This window comes from Podarcis tiliguerta, assembly GCF_965153285.1.
Source record: "Podarcis tiliguerta genome assembly, chromosome: 4".
In the NCBI taxonomy this organism is placed as follows: Eukaryota; Metazoa; Chordata; class Lepidosauria; order Squamata; family Lacertidae; genus Podarcis; species Podarcis tiliguerta.
Genome location: NC_139537.1, coordinates 15,873,310 through 15,896,955, shown reverse-complemented (window position 1 = coordinate 15,896,955; position 23,646 = coordinate 15,873,310). Strand labels below are relative to the sequence as shown.

Genomic DNA, 23,646 nt, shown 5'->3' with positions numbered 1-23,646 from the left:
CTATAAGACGCACCAGACCACAAGACGCACCTAGTTTTTGGAGGAGGAAAACAAGAAAAAAAATATTCTGAATCTCAGAAGCCAGAACAGCAGGAGGGATCGCTGTGCAGTGAAAGCAGCAATCCCTCTTGCTGTTCTGGCTCCTGGGATAGCTGTGCAGCCTGCATTCGCTCCATAAGACGCACACACATTTCCCCTTACTTTTTAGGAGGGAAAAAGTGAGTCTTATAGAGCAAAAAAATACGGTAAATAAATACTGATTGGTTAAAAGAACAAAAATCATGTTTTAAAGGCCTGTCTAAACCATGTCTTTTCAAAGGATGTCTACTTGAAACAAGGAATGGCCTTCGAGCCATCACTGTGCATCAAAGAAGCATGCTTAGCTAATGCCGGTAATGTTTTGAGGGGCAGAAAGGATCCAGCATGGATCCGGCTTTACCAAAAGTCCTGAGGTAAAGATAAAGAGCCTAAAGAACAGGGGTCTTTAAAATTTACATCTCTATGTAAATTATATGTATGTTTACATGTTTGTAAACCATAGGTAAAATCATAATTTTACAACACCTCCACTTTGGAGCTGCCTGCCTATTGAGATCATGCAGGCACCTTCACTCTACACTTTTGGGGGCCTGCTAAAAATATTCTTGTTCAGACAAGCCTTACCCAGATGCTTAGAAAGTTGAGGTAATTTTAATTTTAGTATTTTAATATGTTTTAAAGCAGGGTAGTAACAGCACTCTTGATTTTCTTGCCTTATCTTTCTGTAAACCGCTTTGAGGGGGTGTGGGTGGGTGTTTGACAATCAAGAAGTGTATAAATGTTATGGAATAAATATACAATTATAAATATGTACACATTGACACCTGCAAATCATATGCAAACCTGTGCCCTGCGTGTGTGATGCATTTCCTTGTCTTTGGCCATGTATAAGCTTACACAATATTGTGACATTTTGCTTGGCCTAATGTAAAGATATTTCCATAAAATGGAGCTGTTTATATTGACGAAGTAGAGCCCCACTCCCGAGTTCCTAGGCGGATTCCTGAACTCTTCGTGGCACAACTTATAGGCCTCTCAATACGGAATAAGCAAAAGCTTCGGAAACTTCGTTTGTCCTGGTATTAAGATATCAAAGAGCGGAACAGTGCGTCCGTGTCAGTTTGATCCCTCCAAAGATAATGTTCCTGTGGTGAGACGCCTTTTATCTTGCTCACCAAATTACGGTCAAGTTATCCAGATATTCCCCATTCACTGTATTTCTAATGGCTGCTGGTTAAAAGCAAGGCATATAACTTTTACCTGCTCTCTGACGTAGGTCCATGATATTCTGCTGCTATTCAGATAACGGGACTTAAAGATCTAGATAGAAAAGGGAGACTGGAATGCATATCTGCAGTGTGGTGTAGTGGTTAAGAGCGGTAGTCTCGTAATCTGGTGAACCGGGTTCGTGTCTCCACTCCTCCACATGCAGCTGCTGGGTGACCTTGACTTAGTCACACTTCTCTGAAGTCTCTCAGCCCCACTCACCTCAAAGAGTGTTTGTTGTGGGGGAGGAAGGGAAAGGAGAATGTTAGCCGCTTTGAGACTCCTTCGGGTAGTGATAAAGCGGGATATCAAATCCAAACTCTTCTTCTTCTTCTCTTCTTCCAAGGTTCATCTAGTCCAACCCCCATGCAATACAGGAAACTCAGCTAAAGCACCAGGTTCTGGGTATGTTCAGTGCCTCCTAGAATCTCTCACACAGCTTGTAAAAGAGGGGCATGTGCAACAGTGGGAAATAAAATGGGGGATGGATCCAGCAGCCTCGACCGCTGGGTCAGATAAAAATTAAGATGGCTGCGGATGGCAGAGGTGGGGCGAGGGGTGTGTGTGTGTGGAGCTCAGGGCAGGCACCAACAGTTGGCTCTGCCAAGCATTGAGAGCCAGTGTGGTGTAGTGGCTAAGAGCGGTGGACTCGTAATCTGGTGAACCAGGTTCGATTCCCCGCTCCTCCACATGCAGCTGCTGGGTGACCTAGGGCCAGTCACACTTCTCTGAAGTCTCTCAGCCTCACTCACCTCACAGAGTGTTTATTGTGGGGGAGGAAGGGAAAGGAGAATGTTAGCCGCTTTGAGACTCCTTCGGGTAGTGATAAAGCGGGATATCAAACCCAAATCCAAATCCATTGGGGTCTTATCTGCCCAAGCAATGCCAAATTCCGATGCCAATTTCTGATGCTTTTTCATCCATCCTGGGTTGAATTTCAATTTGGCAGATGTTCCAGTTTCCCAGAAGATGGAAATACCACTTGTGAAACAGGCTTTTGAAAGTATAAGTGAATCCCAGGTATGCATATGAATAAGCATTTATGGGATGTGGTGTGTGTGTGATTTTTTTTAATGTTGCACCCCCCTGAAGCCATTTGCATTTTCTTTGTCTGAAGGAAAACAGCTTCTGTTATCGCTTTTCATTGAACTGTGATGTCAAGTAGAAATAAAAACAATAACAGCACCTTTCCCCGCAGCATTAAATTGTTAACTTCACAGCGCAGCTTCTTTCAAAGTGGCTGCCGTCATGCTCTTAAGTGCTGTGTGTTATGCTGCAGAGCATTTTTCCCGTTCAAAAGCGGCTGTGGGATGTAAAAACAGCTGTGGAAGGAGGCAGGGGGGAGGGTAAAATAGTCTCCTTCTCTGCTCCTACCCACCACCACCCCAAAATGAAAGCTTATATAACTGACATTTAACAACTCTACGTAAGCAAGCAAACCTGATTGCTGACATTCAGGTATTAGTGTAGGAGGATAGAAAGCTCAAAGAGGACTGCAAAGTTCAAAAAAATGCAAAGCACAAACTTCTTGATGCTGTTGGGAACAGGTGCATTTCTCCTTATTGCAATTCGACATTAGGAGGAGAAACTGTTCATCTCCCTTCACCTTTCAATTCTGACTCTAACTAAGGATAAAGGTCTGTATAGTTAAAGCCATGGTTTCCCCAGTAGTGATGCATGGAAGTGAGAGCTGGACCATAAAGAAGGCTGATCGCCAAAGAATTGATGCTTTTGAATTATGGTGCTGGAGGAGACTCCTGAGAGTCCCATGGACTGCAAGAAGATCAAACCAATCCATTCTGAAGGAAATCAGCCCTGAGTGCTCACTGGAAGGACAGATCCTGAAGCTGAGACTCCAATACTTTGGCCACCTCATGAGAAGAGAAGACTCCCTGGAAAAGACCCTGATGTTGGGAAAGATGGAGGGCACAAGGAGAAGGGGATGACAGAGGACGAGATGGCTGAATAGTGTTCTCAAAGCTACCAGCATGAATTTGACTAAACTACAGGAGACAGTGGAAGACAGAAGTGCCTGGCGTGCTCTGGTCCATGGGGTCACGAAGAGTCGGACACGACTAAATGACTAAACAACAACAAGGATAAACTGCTTTCCAAGTTGTAGGGACCGCCTATAGTCCACAAGCTTCATTCACATGGTCTGTGGCATGTCCGTATTCTGTATTCATATCGATTTTTAATGGCATTTTCATCACCTCCTTCCTTTATTAAATTTTTTATGTTGTATTTTATTGTGTTGCAGTTTGCACTCCATTACGTTCAAACTGCCATGTAATAAAATATAATAGAAAAAAGGGACGAAGCAATAAAAACACAATTAAAAATTATATAGCATCTAGCACAGCGTGCTCCCATTGGTACAAGCAGAAAAATCAATAAGGGGTCCATCAGTGATTTTCAAGAGGTCCATTGGTGGGGAAAGGTTGGGGACTGCAGGTTTGATTTACACCTTCATCTTAGAGGTTATCTGCAGCCACTCTAAGATAGACAGAACACTTCACTTAATTATCCTGAGCACCTCTTCAGGATTTGCTAAGAAATAGTTACAGGCAAGGGGCGCGGGTGGCACTGTGGGTTAAACCACAGGGCGTAGGACTTGCCGATCAGAAGGTTGGCGGTTCGAATCCCCACGACGGGGTGAGCTCCCGTTGCTCTGTCCCTGCTCCTGCCACCCTAGCAGTTTGAAAGCACCTCAAAGTGCAAGTAGATAAATAGGTACCGCTCCGGCGGGAAGGTAAACGGCGTTTCCGTGCGCTGCTCTGGTTCTCCAGAAGCAGCTTAGTCATGCTGGCCACATGACCCGGAAGCTGTATGCCGGCTCCCTCAGCCCACAGAGCAAGATGAGCGCCGCAACCCCAGAGACGGCCACGACTAGACCTAATGGTCAGGGGTCCCTTTACCTTTACCTAGTTACAGGCAATACCCTCCCCTTTACATACTTGCAAACACTCCATTCCACTGCTCCTACCCTACCCCTGTTCTGCCCTTTGAAGGAAGTTTCAGGTACATCTTTATGACATCTCCCGGTCACTTCTGGGTTCAGCGTAATGCATGTCTACAAGGTTGCACATATAGTGAACGTGTGTCAACAGTGGGGCTGCCTGTACAAGCATTGCCAGAAAAGAAAGCATTGAGGAAGTTGTGCACATGGAAAAGGGAGTAGCAGAAAATGACAATTGATCTACCCCCAAACACAAAAAACAAATTGTCTGCAGTCCTGAGTGGAGCAGTTTGGAGCCCGATTTCCCCAAACTTATTGGATTATTTGCATACAGTCGTACAATGGAAGTCGAACGGAATCCGTTCTGGAAGTTGGTTCAACTTTCAAAATGTTTGAAAACCAAACTGTGGCCAATCAGAAGCTGCGGAAGCCCCCTCAGTGTGGTGCCAGTGTGGTATAGTGGTTAAGAGTGGTAGCCTCGTAATCTGGGGAACCGGGTTCGCGTCTCCGCTCCTCCACATGCAGCTGCTGGGTGACCTTGGGCTAGTCACACTTCTTTGAAGTCTCTCAGCCCCACTCACCTCACAGAGTGTTTGTTGTGGGGGAGGAAGGGAAAGGAGAATGTTAGCCGCTTTGAGACTCCTTAAAGGGAGTGAAAGGCGGGATATCAAATCCAAACTCTTCTTCTTCTCAGATGTTCGGATTCGAAAAAAACGTTTGCAAACCAGAAGAATAACTTCTGGGTTTGTGGCGTTTGGGAGACAAAACACCCGAGTTCCAGGGCGTTAGGGATTCAAGATATGACTGTTTTGGTAAACCTGAATTTAAAAAGGGAAATGTACAGAGGCATGTTGTTTGAGGGTAGGTGTTATGTACTGAGCTGAATCCTAGAATAGGATCCAGAAGGCAGCTGTCTGATTGGTCCACAGGACCCACCCAATCCAGCTCCAGGTGGAAGTGAATCAGCAACCTGATTGGCCTGCAGGAGCAGCCAATCAGGCTCCTGGATGAAGTGAATCAGCCAATCAGGCTTCTGGAGGAGGTGAATCCACATCCTGATTAGCCTACAGGAGCAGCCCAGAATTAGCCAATCACACGGGGCCTATCGTGTAAATAATGTATATATAGCTAGACGTTTTGGGGAAAGTTTCATTCATTGCTACTATGAGCTGAATAAAGAGCATGAAATTCACTCTCGACTCCAAGTATATTTCAGTAACACTACATGGACCAAGCAAATCAGTGCATTTTTTCTGGGGGGTACAGTATCAGCACCTTCCCCCTCCCCCCAAATGTTACAAGTGTGGCACTCTGGTGTGGAGAGACTGATCAGGATGAAGAAGCTGACCCATGTATGGTTTAGGGTTTGGGAGAGGAAGTAATCATGGTGGGGTCAACCAGGATGTTGGATGCTGAGCTAGTGAATAGGAAAAAACACGCACTATTTGCCCAAGTTCCAGCCATAAGCAACAAAAACAACCCCTGTGCTAGAACCCAGTTGGTTGCACAAACATTTTCTATTCATATTTCCAGTTACATTGAGTAGCCTGAAATGACTCAGAATGCCAATAAGCTGTACATTTGCATGAATAATCCCTAATAACTTTTGAGTCATGCACAAAACTGAATGTTAAATACAGGTTCCAAGGGCTGGTATGGAGCGCAAGTGAATTGACCGTGCTGAAAAGGAACACCGCCCCTAGGACTTCACAACCTCCCCACTTGACACTTCTAACACAATTACTCCAAAATTGTTTGTGCCTAACTTGTAATTGGGAGAAAATTGGAATTGATTATTTATCCACCTTGAATTACAGCTGCTTTGAGAAGAAAATGGCCGGTCCACTTCTGAGTCACCGTTTTTCACCTTGAAGGTTGGTGTTAGTATGCAAGCGGCACAGCTGAATGTTTTTTCCAAGAGATCTTTTGTAGAGAGGTCCACCCAAAGTAGCTGTGCTTTTCAGAACAGGGTGATGGGAAGTAGAATCATAGAACTATAGAGCTGGCAGGGGCTACAAGAGTCATCTAATCCAACCATCTGCAATATGAGAATCTTTCACCCAACGCAGGGCTGAAACCTACGATCCTGGGATTAAGAGTCTCATGCTCTCAGGGGTCAGCAAACTTTTTCAGCAGGGGGCCGGTACACTGTCCCTCAGACCTTGTTGGGGGCCGGACTATATTTTGGAAGGGGGAAAAAATGAACAAATTCTTATGCCCCACAAATAACCCAGAGATGCATTTTAAATAAAAGGACTCATTCTACTCATGTAAAAACATGCTGATTGTCCGCGGGCTGGATTTATTTATTTAATTAATTTTTTAAAAAAAGGATTCATCTTTTATTATTTTATTCACATAATATACATTCTGTACAATAAACAACTCCAAAATAAACAGACAACTCCAAAATAAAACCATATGTAACAAAACCACCAGTATTATGTTTTCATTTACACTGATCTCCTCTCCGATACCTTTACTTGATATTTCTTGCTGCTTTCTGCTTTCCTTATAGACTCTTTATGAAAATTTAAATCTCTTAAATCCTATACCAATCTTTAACAGTTTCAATCAATCCCTTCACCTCCCTCCCCAACAGCCCAGTACCTCCCTCCACCTGTGTACAGGCCGGATTTAGAAGGCGATTGGGCCGGATCCGGCCCCCGGGCCTTAGTTTGCCTACCCATGCTCTACCTACTGAGTAAGTTCAGGTTTTTGGCCCAGGAATCATTGTGCTCCCCCTTCATGGGAACCCTTTCAAACTTCTAAATATCATGTCCAGTTTTTCCTGTGTTGTAGGAACTGCTCTCTCTCTCCTTTCCTTCATCCTGCAACATCTACATGCACAGGAGGTGGGGAAGTTAATTTCAAGCAGTCCTGTCATGTAAGGTAGAACACTGCTGCTGCAATGCTCTCCCAGCTGCAGGTGAGAGATTGCACTGTTGAGAGTAGAAGAAACGCTAGGTCAGATGGGTGCACCTACTGCCGCCAGATGTCACAGACGGGCTGGATGCAGTTGGGGAACCCGCAGGGGAAGAAAGCTCAGAGCCGAGGGATTGGTGGTGGGATGATGATGTGTGGTCAGAAGGAGAAGAGGGAGATGACAGGGAGGAGGAGGTGTCAGAAGCTGAAGAGGCAACAGGGTTTAGTGAGCAAGAAGAGGCTGGAGCAGAGAGCAGTCCAGATTCAGAGGATGGAGAGGAGGGGTCAGTGGTGGACCAACATTTTGGGGGCCCTGAAGCTTGAACTCTGCAACCAAAAATGAGGTTGGAGTAACCACTGTTATCTTCTTCAGTGGGGTTGTTCCATGACAGATCACCACATTTATTTATTTTTTAAATTAACTACTACACCCCAGATTTTGCTTTAAATTCCTGTACTCCACTTTTACAACATTTGTGCTATTGACTCTTGCTGAGTTGTTGTTGTTTTTTTAACAAGTGGTTGAAACTTTTTGGATAGAAGATATTAAAAAAATGTTTCAGATTCTCATTTTAGAACATTAACCCCTGCCAAATCTAGTTCTGTTTTTGTTATGTACTGACGTTCTCACCCTGGGCCAGCAGGGGGATACTGTAAATAGTTTTCACTCAGGTCCACATATGCAAATAAGGAATTGAAAGTGACATTCAGTGATTGGATAGTTACAGAAAGTTGTTACTGTTGCGTTGTAGTGGAGCTCTATATAAGCAGGCTGGCTGAACCCTTCAGTTCAGTTCAGTTCTGTTCTGTGAATAAACAAGAGCTGTTTGAAGAACTGCTGTGTCATCTGATATGTTCACCCACAACTTAACAGCTTTTATACGGGCAGTTTATCTCTTTGGGATGACTCTGTTTTTAACTGCTGCAAAGGGTTCCAGCTGCATTGGAAGGCTGGGGTATAAGTTTTCTGAGCAAACAAAAAGGAATCCTTGTTACAGGAAGCCAAATATTTCTAAGAATCCTTAAAATGGCGGAGGAGTGCAGTGAAGAAATCATTGGGCAGTTGCTGAAGAATGCCATGTGCCTTATTTGGAAGAAGAAGAAGAAGAAGAAGAGTTTGGATTTGATATCCCACCTTTCACTCTCTTTAAGGAGTCTCAAAGCGGCTAACATTCTCCTTTCCCTTCTTCCCCCACAACAAACACTCTGTGAGGTGAGTGGGGCTGAGAGACTTCAGAGAAGTGTGACTGGCCCAAGGTCACTCAGCAGCTGCATGTGGAGGAGCGGGGACGCGAACCCGGTTCCCCAGATTACAAGACTACCGCTCTTAACCACTACACCACACTGGCTCTCTCACACTGGAGCACCTAGATTGTTTGCAGGAAGTCAAAGTGAGCTTAAATTAAACCAGCGAGAGAGTTCAATATTGGTCCTGGCTGCTACTACACCAGGTGCCAACTGAAAAGTATCTCAAAATGCTGTCGGCAACAACAGCAGATTGGCAACCGTGAAGGGAACTAGAAGGGGGACTCGTCGGTTTTGCTTCATTAAATAGATAAATAATGGTTGATTGTTTTTATTTGGTGCATTTGCCGGCTTGCATCAATTGCTTGGACAACATGGCTAAGCTGTCGTGATGTCTGTTCCGGTGGGAGCTCATTACTGAAGGGTTAGTCGCTCAATGAATGCCTTCGGATATTTTGTTTAGAAACTTTTGGTTTTTGAAAAAGAATGCTTTTCCAAAGAATTGCTGCTTAAATTTCTGTCTGATCATGCAGAAAGCACAAGGGGGGAGGGGCGGGAGAGAGATAGTGCAGCCTTTTTGTGAATGAAAGATGATTTTTTGTGAATGAGTTCTGCAAATGGAAAATGATCACTTTTCTCTTTGTGTCTCTGCTACGCAGCAAAAGGTAGCTAAAGATCTTTTATCCCGGGTTTTCCTTGACCCATAAGATTGTACCCTAAATTGGTATCTGTTTGCATCATACTGTTTTAGTGGGTTCTATTCTTTTCTTCTTTAAAAGAGTTAAATAAAGCATAACCTACAAAAAATAAAATTAAATCTTGCATGCTGTTTCACACGATGACCACCAGATGCTTGCTACACATGATGTGACTGTACCGTACTTTTCTTCTATAAGACACCCCTATGTATAAGACGCCCCCTATTTTGGGGGACTCAAATTTAAGAAAATGGGACAGAGATGGCACAGAGTTGTTGTGGTTTTTTTGCGGAGGATTGCCCACATGCATCGCTAAATCTGCCTCCCATCTGTCCCATCGCCGGCAGAGGCTGCCAATTGCCCGCACAACTACTGGAGCATCAGCCAATCAACACCACCCATTGATGCAGCAACCATTAACACGCACAATAGCCGCTGACAGCCTTGGCAGCAACCAATCAAACGTCCACCCTATGCACTACCCATGTGTAAGACGACCCCCACTTTTTAGCATGATTTTTGATGAAAAAAAAACATAGTCTTATACATGGAAAAGTACGGTATTTATGTAAAGGTTCAAAGTTTTCTCCCCTCACCATGGAAAATACCTTCCCTGCAGATGTTTTGTAATACACCAAGTGACCCTGGCTATTTCATACTATTACATGCAACCCCAAATCTCCAAGTGGTGTGAGACACCAGGAGTACCAGGAGCACTTGAATCCAGGGTCTGTGTTTCGTTTTGGATAGTGAGGGGCAGCGAAGACTGTGATGTATTTGGTTTATTTACACATAAGTCTACCATGGAGAGATTTCCACCACTATATTCCAAGAAGCTCTGGCTTCTCCCATAGCCAAAGCATTGGATTCAAAACAGACATCAGCATTCTGCTTTTTTTACTCTCTCGGTCTCTAACCCACTGCTGAGTAACTTTGTTCCTTAGCTCCTGAATGTTATTCTAAACCAGGCTTCCTCAACCTCAGCCCTCCAGATGTTTTTGGCCTACAACTCCCATGATCCCTAGCTAGCAGGACCAGTGGCCAGGGATGATGGGAATTGTAGTCTCAAAACATCTGGAGGGCCAAGGTTGAGGAAGCCTGTTCTAAACCCTAACTTCCCCTAAAACACTGACATTTTCTTTTAAACCAAACCCTCAGTTGAGGGGGGGGGACTGACACATTTGCAAATCACCTCTGTTAAGTTGTGGGTGAACATATCAGACGACACAGCGATTCTTCAAACAGCTCTTGTTTATTCACAGGCCAGGACAGAATTGAACTGAAGGGTTCAGTCAGCCTGCTTATATGGAGCTCCAGTACAATGTAACTGTAACAAGTTTCTAAAGCTATCCAATCACTGAATGTCACTTTCGATCCCTTATTTGCATAACTATCTACAGTATCCCCCTGCTGGCCCAGGGTGAGAACTTCAGTTCATAACAACCTCAAAAGGAAATTACCTGAGTTTGTTAGCTTTAACACTTGGCTTAATTAAAGGATTAACAAGGCCTAGTACACAGCTAAAATCTTCTTCTCTGGCCATCACTTGTAGCCAAGTAAGATTGTTTTCCATAAACACGGTTTTAACAATGAGTCTGTGTGGTGTAGTGGTTAAGAGCGGTAGTCTTGTAATCTGGGGAACCGGGTTCGCGTCTCCGCTCCTCCACATGCAGCTGCTGGGTGACCTTGGGCTAGTCACACTTCTCTGAAGTCTCTCAGCCCCACTCACCTCACAGAGTGTTTGTTGTGGGGGAGGAAGGGAAAGGAGAATGTTAGCCACTTTGAGACTCCTTAAAGGGAGTGAAAGGCGGGATATCAAATCCAAACTCCTCCTCCTCCTCCTCCTCCTCCTCCTCCTCCATGACTGTGGAGGCCAATTCTGGATCCACACATCCTTCCACATTGGAGACATTGGTTTCTGGGTGGGAGTTGATCACGGTGTGAATTTGCCAATGTGCCTTCCTCTTAGCATGTTTCTCCCTTGCGTCCTGAGTTCGAGTGTCTTCAAAGCCCATGGCACCTTGGGTAAAGGCTGTTCTCCAACTGGAGCACTTGCAGGCCAGTGTTTCCCAGTTGTCTGTGTTTATACTACATTTTTTAAGATTTGGCTTGAGAGTGTCTTTAAACCTCTTTTGTTGACCACCAGCATTATGCTTTCCATTTTGAAGTTCGGAATAGAGTAGTTGCTTTGGAAGATAATAATCAGGTATACGCACAACATGACCAGTGTAACAAAGTTGATGTTAAAGAATACACACTGGGTTTGGCTTAATACACACATGAGTAGCTATCACCTCCAAGGAAATTAGCGTTGACACCCCAAACCCTGATTAACTTCTAGCACCTATAAATTGGTAATAATACGTCAGGGGTAGGCAACCTAAGGCCCATGGGCCACAAGCAGCCCACAGGGATCGTTTAACTGGCCCCACGAGACTCCCCCAAACCAAACTGCCTGCTCGGCGAGTTCCTGCCCCTGCGCTAAACCGGCGTAGTGTGGCACGGGAACTTGCTTCCGTGGCACTGGAAATTGAATCTGTGGAGACGCCAATGCCGAAAATCGCGGGCACTTGCGTGCAATTCGGCCCACGGAGGGATCTGTACTGGAATGAACCGCCCCAGGCGAGGTAAACTTTGCCGACCCCTGCAATACGTCTATTGAAATCACCTGGGGATGTGACCTGGATTTAGCTGAACCAGCTCAAAACACTATACACATTCCTTTTAAGGAAGATGGAGAGGAATAAGAACACAGTGATCTCTTGAGCAGGTCAGGCTAAGGAAAACAATGGACTCCGGCTGTGCCAGGAGATTTCCGCATCCTGGTTGAGTGACAAACAATTTGGATCAGTGGGAGGCAAATTACTTTAGCAGTCTTGACTCTCGGGGGAGTGCCATATTTGCAAAGATCAAACAGTGCTCCGTGGAAACTTGTGGACTAGAGTCAATGGACCTGCAGTTGTGCAGATCCTTTTTCTAGACATGGGAGAGGATGGAGAAGGGAAGACGAGACAAGGCCAGACAGAAAAAATGGGAATGAGTCATATGTAGATATCGTATAATATTGAGGTCTGTTCCCAGAGTTCCTTGAGAAGAGGGGCTGGCAATTAAACCACTGAGAGAACTGCAATTCTCTGAGGGAAATAGGGCATAATAATAATAATAATAATAATAATAATAATAATAATAATACAGTGGTGCCCCGCAAGACGAATGCCTCGCAAGACGGAAAACCCGCTAGATGAAAGGGTTTTCCGTTTTTCAATGCGCTTCGCAGGACGAATTTCCCTATGGGCTTGCTTCGCAAGACGAAAATGTCTTGCGAGTCTTGAGATTTTTTTCCGCTCCCCAACCCCTTTTTCTAAGCTGCTAAACCGCTAATAGCCTTTTAGCAGCTAATCCGCTAATCCCTTAAGCCTTTAATAGCCGCTAATAGCCGCTAAACCGCTAATAGCGCTAATCCGCTAATCCGCTAATAGGGTTGCTTCGCAAGACGAAAAAACCGCTAGACGAAGAGACTCGCAGAACGAATTAATTTCGTCTTGCGAGGCACCACTGTAATTGCAATTTACATACCACCCTTTATCAGAAGATCCCAGGGCGGTGTGCAACATTAAAAGCACATTGCAGAACATCAATGATAAAAACATAATAAAAAACATACTGATGGACAGCCTAATAATAATATAGTCATCATAACAGTCCACTCATGCCTACTTTCACAAGCCATAGATTATTTAATAGCCATAGGCTTGGGTACAAAGGAATGTTTTTGGCTGGCACCTAAAGGCATGTAAGTGATGACACCAGGCAAACGTCTCTGGGGAGAGCATTGTGCACTTGGGGAGCCACTACAGAAAAGGTCCTCTTTGTTGTTTAGTCGTGTCCAACTCTTCGTGACCCCATGGACCAGAGCACGCCAGGCACTCCTGTCTTCCACTGCCTCCTGCAGTTTGGTCAAACTCATGCTGGTAGCTTTGAGACCACTGTCCAACCATCTTGTCCTCTGTCGTCCCCTTCTCCTTGTGCCTGCCATGTTTCCCAACATCAGGGTCTTTTCCAGGGAGTCTTCTCTTCTCATGAGGTGGCCAAAGTATTGGAGCCACAGCTTCAGGATCTGTCCCTCAGGGCTGATTTCCTTCAGAATGGATCGGTTTGATCTTCTTGCAGTCCATGGGACTCTCAAGAGTCTCCTCTAGCACCAGAATTCAAAAGCATCAATTCTTCGGTGATCAGCCTTCTTTATGGTCCAGCTCTCACTTCCATACATCACTACATACCTTTGTTGGCAAGGTGATGTCTCTCAGTACCCTCAATAAACTACAATTCCCAGGATTCTTTCGAGGAAGCCCTAGTTTTAAAAGTGATATGTGATCTGTCTCTTTTATGTATAGAGTTCTACCGAGGCTTGATGACTATTGACGCAAGCATGTCCTGCTTCTATGTAACAGGGATGGTGACAACCTTCTTCCAGCCTAGGGACCACGTACCCTTCTGAGTCAACTTCCTAGGGCCACAGACCTGAGGTGGGTGGAGCCAAAGGCAGAAGTGGGAGGAGCAACAGATGGAAGCTTCACCTTTGTTGAAGTAGCTTTCTACTAGCAAGCAAGAGGGACTGAGTTCAAGCACCTATGCCAGCTGGGCAAAGACATTCAAGGAGGGCATAAAGTAGGGTTGGGAGAGGAAAGAGTTCCCAGATAGGAAGATCGACATTCAGCCCCTGGCCATGACGGTCCTCATCCCTGCTCTATAATACCAATAATAAAGAAGCATGATTCATCTTTTCCCACGCAATTCTTTTTAATAGTCCAGAGTTGAGTCTAGTTTTAAGTGTTAGACATACCCTAATTACTGTTTACGATTCTGCAAAATACAAGGCCAAATTCATGACAATATATGGATTATCCCCATCATTAACGCCAGAGGCTTTTATGAAAATAAGAGAATTTGTTGTTGTTGTTTTTCAGAAGAGGTGGTTCACTGCATGCATCGGAAGCCAATTAGTATTCCACCAGCAAGACAATAGATGTCAGTGCATCTTTTACTCTGCATATGTGGGTTGCCAACACACCCCTTTATGTAACTGGCATTTGTGAGCAAAGACCACAGACCAGGGAGAAATAAAGCTGTGGGGTGAACAGATTCGTTAGTGTGTCAGGTTTTAATAGCCTTTGCTGTAGCATTCTAATTACAGGGTAACGTTGTTCTTCAGGAATGATGGTGGGTGAAGAAACTCTCGCATACGGTGACTTTGAATGCAGGGACCGTGAACCCCCTAAAATATCAGAAACTGCTAGAACTGTTCTGAAGATGGGGCATGGAGTCAACAAACCCATTTCACAAAGGGCTGGAGCTCTATAAGGGGGACGGAGGCAACTTCTACGAATAATAAAAAAAGAGGGAGACAACTTATTTATTTAAAGCATTTTGTTTTACTCCACTCTTCAGCTGAAAAGACTCCCAGAGAGGCTTGCTTAAAACCAGACGGTTCCTGCCCACAACCTTACAATAATAAGACATGACACAAAAGGGGAAATGGATGGAGAGGGAAATGAAGGGGGGAAGAAAATCAAATGTAGGCACCAGTTCTTTCAGGCTTCCCAGGGCTATCTGGTTAGTCACTGTGAGAACAGGAGCAAGTACTCTGGGATAGCTCAGTTGGTGGAGCATGAGACTCTTAATCTCAGGGCTGTGGGTTTTGAGCCTCTTGTTGGGCAAAAGATTCCTGCATTGCAAAAGGTTGGACTAGAAAATGGCTCTCGTGGTCTGTTCCAACTCTATGATTCCAAGTCAGGTCTATGTGACTTCCCTTACATAACTTTATAACCACTGCTCCATAGCAATTGTTGCTGTACAATTCCATTCACCATATAGAGGGGTTTATGAAGCACTTCTGTATCCTTCTGCTGTGCTGAAGAAGAATTCCACGAAACACTGGGTATATCCGGAATCGCTATTCACTACGTCTGTTTGCGGAACACTTCGGCAGCGTTGGACGTCATAAAACAAAGTTTTACAGCTGGTTTTCACCAAATAAGAATCTGACCCATTGCTTCTTTCAGAGACTTGCATAGCCTACAAAGTATTTCAGAGACCTATAAGACTTAGGTTTATTTGGTTCTACGCTTTCAAGAGAATCCATCAAGAGTGCATATTTTGGGACTTTCAGAGATTTAGAAGATTTCTGTTTATTTGGTTTTGCAGAGAGTGCATATTTCATATATGTCATATTGTTCAATGTTCTGTATAGATTATATAAAGAGTTTATACAGTGGTACCTCAGGTTACATACGCTTCAGGTTACATACACTTCAGGTTACAGACTCCGCTAACCCAGAAATAGTGCTTCAGGTTAAGAACTTTGCTTCAGGATGAGAACAGAAATCGTGTTCTGGTGGCGCGGCGGCAGCAGGAGGCCCCATTAGCTAAAGTGGTGCTTCAGGTTAAGAACAGTTTCAAGTAAAGTACGGACTTCCGGAACGAATTAAGTACTTAACCTGAGGTACCACTGTATTGACATTACATTGTTGTACTTGGTCATCGTGTTGCCTTTGGATATTACTACTATGTGACTTCCCAGCTTCAGCGGACACTGGTCTAAGCCTCTTGTTCTCTTGTACTCACCAGTGATATCAGCCTCTTCTGGAAAAATCTCCAGTTAGTTTCTGTGGCAACCAGCCGCTACTCTTTGGTCATGCAAAGAGATACTTAACAGACTGGGCTAGAGCCTTCAACTTACCAAAGACACTGATTTGACCACTTTAGTAGCCTGCCTTCCTACAGAATTCCATCTTACATATAAAAAACTGCACGCTTGACTAAGACCCCCAAAGATGACATCCAGACTCACCTTCCAACCGTAACAGTATAAATGTCCATTTAGAAACAATTACTAGAATTTAATTTTCACAGAGGGACGCGGGTGGCGCTGTGGGTAAAAGCCTCAGCGCCTAGGGCTTGCCGATCGAAAGGTCGGCGGTTCAAATCCCCGCGGCGGGGTGCGCTCCCGTCGTTCGGTCCCAGCGCCTGCCAACCTAGCAGTTCGAAAGCACTCCCGGGTGCAAGTAGATAAATAGGGACCGCTTACTAGCGGGAAGGTAAACGGCGTTTCCGTGTGCGGCTCTGGCTCACCAGAGCAGCGATGTCACGCTGGCCACGTGACCCGGAAGTGTCTTTGGACAGCGCTGGCCCTCGGCCTCTTGAGTGAGATGGGCGCACAACCCTAGAGTCTGTCAAGACTGGCCCGTACGGGCAGGGGTACCTTTACCTTTACCTTTAATTTTCACAGAAGCCAATTAATTTCACCTCCAAATAAACTCTTCAAGTTAATCTGCAACCCACCCCACATCCCCCATGTCAGTTGCTTCCAATTAATTTGTCACCAAATAATTTTCCACTCAAATCCTGCTCCAAAATCAATTCCCGTTCATTTCTTTCTCCCCTTTCATCATTATACCTGTCCACAAAACAAAAAAAAGAAAACAAGTAGAGTGTAAATTTCCATTTTGATGAGGAAACAGGAGAAAACATGAAAGTTACAGTACAAAACCTACAAGAGATTAAGCAACAATGAAATGTATAAAATAAGCAGCAGCAGCAGCAACAACAACAGTACATTCATTCCAATGACTTAAAAGATAAAAGACCTGAGGGTCAGTTTGGAAGCGATCATAGGTTATCTTTAGAATGTGGAGCAAAGCCAGTTCAAATAGTTTCTACTTTCCTGGCTTGGGAGAAAGTCTGTGAGTCAGCAGCCGACCATCTGACTGACAGCAGCTCTTTCAGTCATTGTTTCTACACTTGCATCAAGACATACAAATTAGCAGATACATAATTTTTACAAATCTGTGCCCTCATTTCTCATCTCTTTTGGTTCTGCATTTCCTTGGGGGGCGGGATTTGTAAGTGGCCATGCAGGTGGCGCTGTGGGTTGAACCACAGAGCCTAAGACTTCCCGATCAGAAGGTCGGCGGTTCGAATCCCCGCGATGTGGTGAGCTCCCGTTGCTCGGTCCCTGCTCCTGCCAACCTAGCAGTTTGAAAGCACGTTAAAGTGCAAGTAGATAAACAGGTCCCGCTCTGGCGGGAAGGTAAACGGCATTTCCATGCGCTGCTCTGGTTCGCCAGAAGCGGCTTAGTCATGCTGGCCACATGACCCGGAAGCTGTACACCGGCTCCCTCGGCCAATAAAGTGAGATGAGCGCCGCAGCCCCAGAGTCGGCCACGACTGGACCTAATGGTCAGGGGTCCCTTTACCTTTACCCTAATCTTAAGGAATGTGGAGGCAATGGGATTTCCAAAGTTGCTACCATATGGAACCTGACACCTGGACAACGTAAATGTATTCTTCACGCCCTTACTATGGCCAAAGGAGTGATACTGATGCACAGGAAAGCTAAGTGTAAGGCTCCATTTAATCAACCCATTGAAGAGAGGACTACACTTGCGACTTACGAACGGATTTCTTATAGACGTAGCCTTTGTGTGGACAAGTATAATGACATTTGGAAAGCATTTATACATAATGTAGTAGGTTAAAAATAAACACGAATCTATTTGGGTAATTATAATACCTATACATTAGATAAGTACATCTGGAATTGTAATTGTTAATATTTAGAAATTTGCACTAAAATGCTGATGGATTTCATGAGGTTGTTATCTATCTATCATCTATCTATCTATCTATCTATCTATCTATCTATCTGAGACAGTCATCCTATCCACTTGCCTGACAGTACAGTGGTGCCTCGCAAGATGAAATTAATTCGTTCTGCGAGTTTTTTTGTCTTGTGAATTTTTTCATCTTGGGAAGCACCACTGTGTATTGACGGTTTCCCATAGGAATGCATTGGCGGTTTTTAAAAAAAGGCGCAAGACGTTTTCGTCTTGCGAAGCAAGCCCATAGGGAAATCCGTCTTGCGAAGCAACTCAGAAAATGAAAAACTCTTTCGTCTTGCGAGTTTTTCGTCTTCCGAGGCATTCGTCTTGCGAGGTACCACTGTATATCTTATTGAACTCTGTAGCATTTAATATCTGTGTTGACATGTAGAGGTTCACAATCTTAAGGATTTCCTTTTGACTCTCATAGCACACTCCTTTTGCAATGCAAATACATCAAGACTGGCTTAAATCTTTCAGGGCTATGGAAATTCAATGTGCAGGACTCCGAACACTTGAGATGTACTATAAGAATGTCAAGTATAATGAGTGGCAAAGCTGCATGTGATAATCACCTCTCTGCTTCTGTGCAATTCAGAAAACCTTAAGATGACACAAATTAATGAGGAGCAGGGGGGAACCTTCAGTTCCCTTCTCCTACATTTCAAGGCAACATATGCTTATTTCCCAAGAGCACCTGTAGCTCTTATTATTTTGAAATATTCAAAAGGGATCCACAATGAAGCTGTTATAAGAATTTAAGGTCTTAAATATATAAATTAAATGTTCATAAATGTACAAGGCAAACACGTACATAAATATATAAACCACATGTCTGAAACAGTACAGGAAGACAGTCCTGAAACCATTTTGACTCTTCCAGTGGCCACAAATACTCCTCTGCAGTTTGGATGGAAATGGGAAAACCCTCCCCAGTGTCTCTGAGCTCACAAATCCTGCCTTAAGGGCACATTTAAGATATGAAGGGGGTGAGTCTGTGGCCTGGACTCAGGAATTAAGTATATATCATCACAAAAGAATGGCCAGGATGCCCAGGTAATCCAATCACTGACCATTAACAAGTTTCCTGCCAAACAGGATTTCTGCTGTAGACTGCCTCCTATGATGTATCTCTGCTGTAGACCGCCCCTTCAGTGATGTATGTATGATGTATTGGGGGGCGGGTGGTCTTGAGCGACAGGGCGGGCAATTCCAAAAGTCTATATAAGAGCTTGCACACCATTGTTCTGGGTTACTCCTCCCTCCTGCATGTGATGAGTGAGGACCGTGTTGCAACAGTTTAATAAAGATCAGCCTTACTAGCTGCTTTGCTTCTCAGTATTCTCTGGCTGGCCTCTGTTATTTTCTCCTACCAATAGGGAACCCACTTAAGGACTCTTGGATACCCCATAAGGGAAAAAGGGCAGATTTTGTTTACAACAGAGCTCTTAAAATAAGCTGCTGATACCCCGCATTGAATTATTTCTTAACTTGATCTTTGTTGAGGTATGCAAAACTTTATTTTTTAAAAAAAACCAAAATATGCAAGGTAGGCTCAGTTAACACGGGCGTAACAAGGAGTTTTTTTGGGGGGCCAGGCCTTTTGTTGGGGGCGGGAGGGGGGAGAAGCTCAGTTTGCTATGTATTTTTATTGATTGGGGGGCAGCTGCCCCTCCCCTGGCTACACCCATGGCTCAGTGTACCCCTGTTTCTTTAAGAGTAGCTTATTGTACTTGCACCCAAAAATAATTGTGCACAGGACTGAAGCTACTTGAGCAAAATCCCTTTGGATTCAGCATGGCTTATTTCTGAAGTAATGATTGGGTTGCAAGCTCACAATCTTTTGTACACTTGTTTAGGAAAAACACCCATTGAACATCTGTGCAGCACAGTTTATGCACTGAACTTAATGGGGCTTGTTTGCATGGTTGAATAAGCGCATGGTGCATGTACCCCTCTTTCCCCCCCTTTTAGGTTTTAAAAAAGCCAGGCTGTTGTACAAATCCTATGCACTTACCTGGGAGTAAGCCTCAGTTAACATGGAGGACTTATTTCCGAATAAGCATATATATATATATATATATATATATATATATGCCCGTACTATAAGCACAATAATGTTACCCCACAGCCTGATAAGCCCTGAAAATTAACTGTTTACAAAGCAATTGCCAAATCATATACAATAGCTAGCATCAAACAATTAAACAACATACATATACTTCAATAAGCCTCAGCAAACTTAGACAAACACTGTACTAAATATGTATAAAATAATCACCAATTTCCCCTGCCCCGCCCCCCTGGTAAGATACAAGGTTTCAGAAGAGTTTGTTCTAAAATGCATATACTGTGGTTTAAAATCTGGATGTGGACCTATGATAGTCCTTTTTAAGACTACAGCTTACTCTCTCATTTCCCTCTTACAAGACATCCTGGCTACCTTAATGTTTCATTACTTGTGGGGTGAGTCACCTCCCCTGAGAAAGATGTCTACCTGTTTGTGGGGTTGAGATTTCCCATAGTACTTTGAGCTATAAGTAAGGTGAGAGTCTTCATACTGTTTTTAAAAGAGGAGTGAGTGTAAAGTAGCAGCTCTTTTGCAGAGATGCTTTTCCCAGCACTGATAGTTTTCATTTTGTTGTGCTTTCTTCAGCTGATATGGCTTCTTCTGCAATTCTCTCTGAAGGTAATCCCGCAAATTAAGTGGGTTATTTATTTAAAACAGTTTTGATCCTGGATAGCTCAGTTGGTTAGACCATGGTGCTGATAATGCCAAGGTTGCAGGTTCGATCCCTGTATGGACCAGCTGCATATTCCTGCATTGCAGGGGGTTGGACTAGATGATCCTCAGGGTCCCTTCCAACTCTACAGTGCTATGCTATGCTATGCTATGGGCCTGTTACCGTTGCTAGTATTTTAGATTTTGGGTTCTTTGTGTATTCTCAAACAAGCCCCTGGGCTCATTCACAAATTTAACGCTAATTAAAGGGGCCATTGTTTTGCTTGTTACTATGTCGTGTATTTGTGTGTGTTTACATTGCAAACTGCCCTGTGATCCTTGGATGAAGAGCGTCATAGAAATTTAATAAAACACTGCTTGTCTTTTTAATTTTTTTAAAAAATATGTTTCAGTTGCCAAGTCGTTCTGGCTGCTTGTGAAATGGGAGATTTATAATAATACAAATGTATTTGTGTGTATATATATGTATAAAATGTATGTGAGAAACAGACACTAGAGAAGTAGCACATAGTATCCCTGAGATTTGGAGTTTTATGTGAGAGAGAAAACAGCTGTCTTGGGCCACAACATCCAATAAAAAGAAAGGCCCTTCTAGGGTTTACTTCAAAGAGCCTCGCTGGCTGTGGAATTTTCCTCCCTCCACTACACAGAGAAATGGCAGTCTGTCTTGTGCCCTCTCTAGCCCCCATGCGCCTCTATGGTAAGCCGCTGTCCTCGAGCCCAGCGGGAGGGGGGAACCTGAACCGGCTTTGTAGACGCATGCGCAGCAGTTGCTGCGGCGCTGGGGCTCCACATTGGCGGAAGGAGTCGTGGAGCGAACCATAGAGAGGGCAGAGATGGAGACGGCGGCAAGAGAAGAATTAGGTACGTACCTTTATGTTTGCCGGGTGGCGGAGGGGATTGAATGGGTGGTTGGGGGAGTAACTCTGATCCTTAATGGGGAGAAGTGTTGGGAGTACGGGGAGTGGGGGGGGGGTGTTTTTATCTCCCCTTTTTTTGTTTCCTTATCACCCCTCTTCGCCCGTCATGGTTTGCCCCGTTCGCGTTTGCTGTATCCGAGGAGTCGGGAGAGACCATCATGTTTGGAGGGGTGTGGGGGGACGCTGGTTTGAACCGAGCCCCTTCCCCAGCTTAGCCTGGGCTGGCGCTGCAGCCTCGGGAGGGTGAGGGGAGGCCGGTGCGTTGGAGTTAGCAAAAGCCGCCTTTGCTTTTAACTCTTGCAGGGGGATTGCAATGTGTTTGAAAAGGAGGGGGGATGGGGAACCGTATTTTTATTGTATTTACTTCATTTAATAAGATTTATACTCCTCTTGAGTGTGAAAAACAAAACACCTCAAGGCGGTTTGCAAAACCCTCAAGGGCGGTTTACAAAAGACAAAACTGTAAAGGCAGCGACTTTTAAACGTGCAAAAGGTTGAAATCAGATTAAAGGGACCTCAGCTTTCCAAGCACCTGGGTAGCTTTGCCTGAACAAGAATGTTTCTAGCGAGCGCCAAAAAACAGAGCGGTGAAGGTGCCTGTTTGATTTCAATAGGCAGCGAGTTCCAAAGTGCAGGCGCTGCTGCACTAAGTGATTGGATTCCTTCCAGTAGCACCTTAGAAACCAACTAAGTTTGTTATTGGAATGAGCTTTGGTGTGCATGCAGCCAGTGTGGTGTAGTGGTTAAGAGCGGTAGTCTCGTAATCTGGTGAACCGGGTTCGCGTCTCCGCTCCTCCACATGCAGCTGCTGGGTGCCCTTGGGCTAGTCACACTTCTCAGAAGTCTCTCAGCCCCACTCACCTCACATAGTGTTTGTTGTGGGGGAGGAAAGGAAAGGAGAATGTTAGCCGCTTTGAGACTCCTTAAAGGTAAAGGGACCCCTGACCATTAGGTCCAGTTGTGGATGACTCTGGGGTTGCGGCGCTCATCTTGCTTTATTGGCCGAGGGAGCCGGCATACAGCTTCCGGGTCATGTGGCCAGCATGACTAAAGCCTCTTCTGGCGAACCAGAGCAGTGCATGGAAACACTGTTTACCTTCCTGCTGGAGCGGTACCTATTTATCTACTTGCACTTTGAGGTGCTCTCAAACTGTTAGGTTGGCAGGAGCAGGGACCGAGCAACGGGAGCTCACGCCATCGCGGGGATTCGAACCGCTGACCTTCTGATCAGCAAGTCCTAGGCTCTGTGGTTTAACCCACAGCGCCACCCGTGTTCTTTGAGACTCCTTAGGGTAGTGATAAAACGGGATCTCAAATCCAACCACCCCCCGCAAACTGGAAGGATTTTTTTTAATTTTGTTTCGACTACGGCAGACCAACACGGCTACCTACCTGTAAGTGATTGGACTTATTGCAAATGCAATAACAGGTGTGATGTGGCACCTGTAGTGGTGCTGGTTCCGCCAATTGAAGTGGTCGAGTAGGCGCATGTAGGTTGACATGGTATCACTCCTATTGGCAATTGTGCTGCAGCATTCTGCACTAACTGCAGCTTCTGGATCAAGTGCGAGAGAAGCCCCACAAACAGCGCATTGCAGTAATCCTGTCTTAAACTAGTTAATTTTTAATACTGACCCCACTCATAATGCATGCAGGTTTCCAAATGGCCCACTCTCCAAGAACTGTGTGGCTGAGTTTTTCATATTTGCGGCAAATATTTATTTCTTCCCCTTTGCACAATGAGTGGATGGGGGTGGGGCTGCAAGTGGTCTCTTTGGATTTCTTTGGATTCAGACAAAGTCATACATAAGTAGTGATTTGAAGCGGAGAAGCAAGGCCACCTGAAAGGGATGTGCACATTTTTATTTGGATGTGTCGGTTCTGTATACTACTTTTGCATTGTCAGCGCTTTGAGGGCATTTCCAACTCTGATTCCGCATGCTGTAAACTCTCAGAATCACCTTAAATGTGGGGCAAGGAAGGAGACAGTGAGTGTTGATGGATCTTGCCATGTGTGAATGTGTTCATATGAGGTGTCGCTGCACCAGCTCTAACACACCCCCTGCCCTTGTTTCCAATGGCGCGGCTTCGCCATCTGAGCAGCTTGCCTTAATCAACCCAAATTTCAATGGAATTCTGACTTTGCAATGGGTTAATAGTTGTGTGTGTGTGTGTGTGTGTGAACACCGTA

At 44.7% G+C, this 23,646-nt stretch overlaps 1 protein-coding gene across 1 annotated transcript in view; it reads left to right on the top strand.

Moving 5' to 3' along the window:
• Nucleotides 1–21,294: 21,294 nt before the first annotated feature.
• Nucleotides 21,295–23,646, top strand: part of SLC36A4 (solute carrier family 36 member 4) — a 113,267-nt gene continuing 110,915 nt past the window's right edge. Inside the window, exon 1 of the mRNA XM_083436589.1 lies at nucleotides 21,295–21,399. Coding sequence (XP_083292715.1) covers nucleotides 21,372–21,399 — 28 coding nt within the window. The 5' untranslated portion in view covers nucleotides 21,295–21,371. The remainder of the gene's footprint in view (nucleotides 21,400–23,646) is intronic.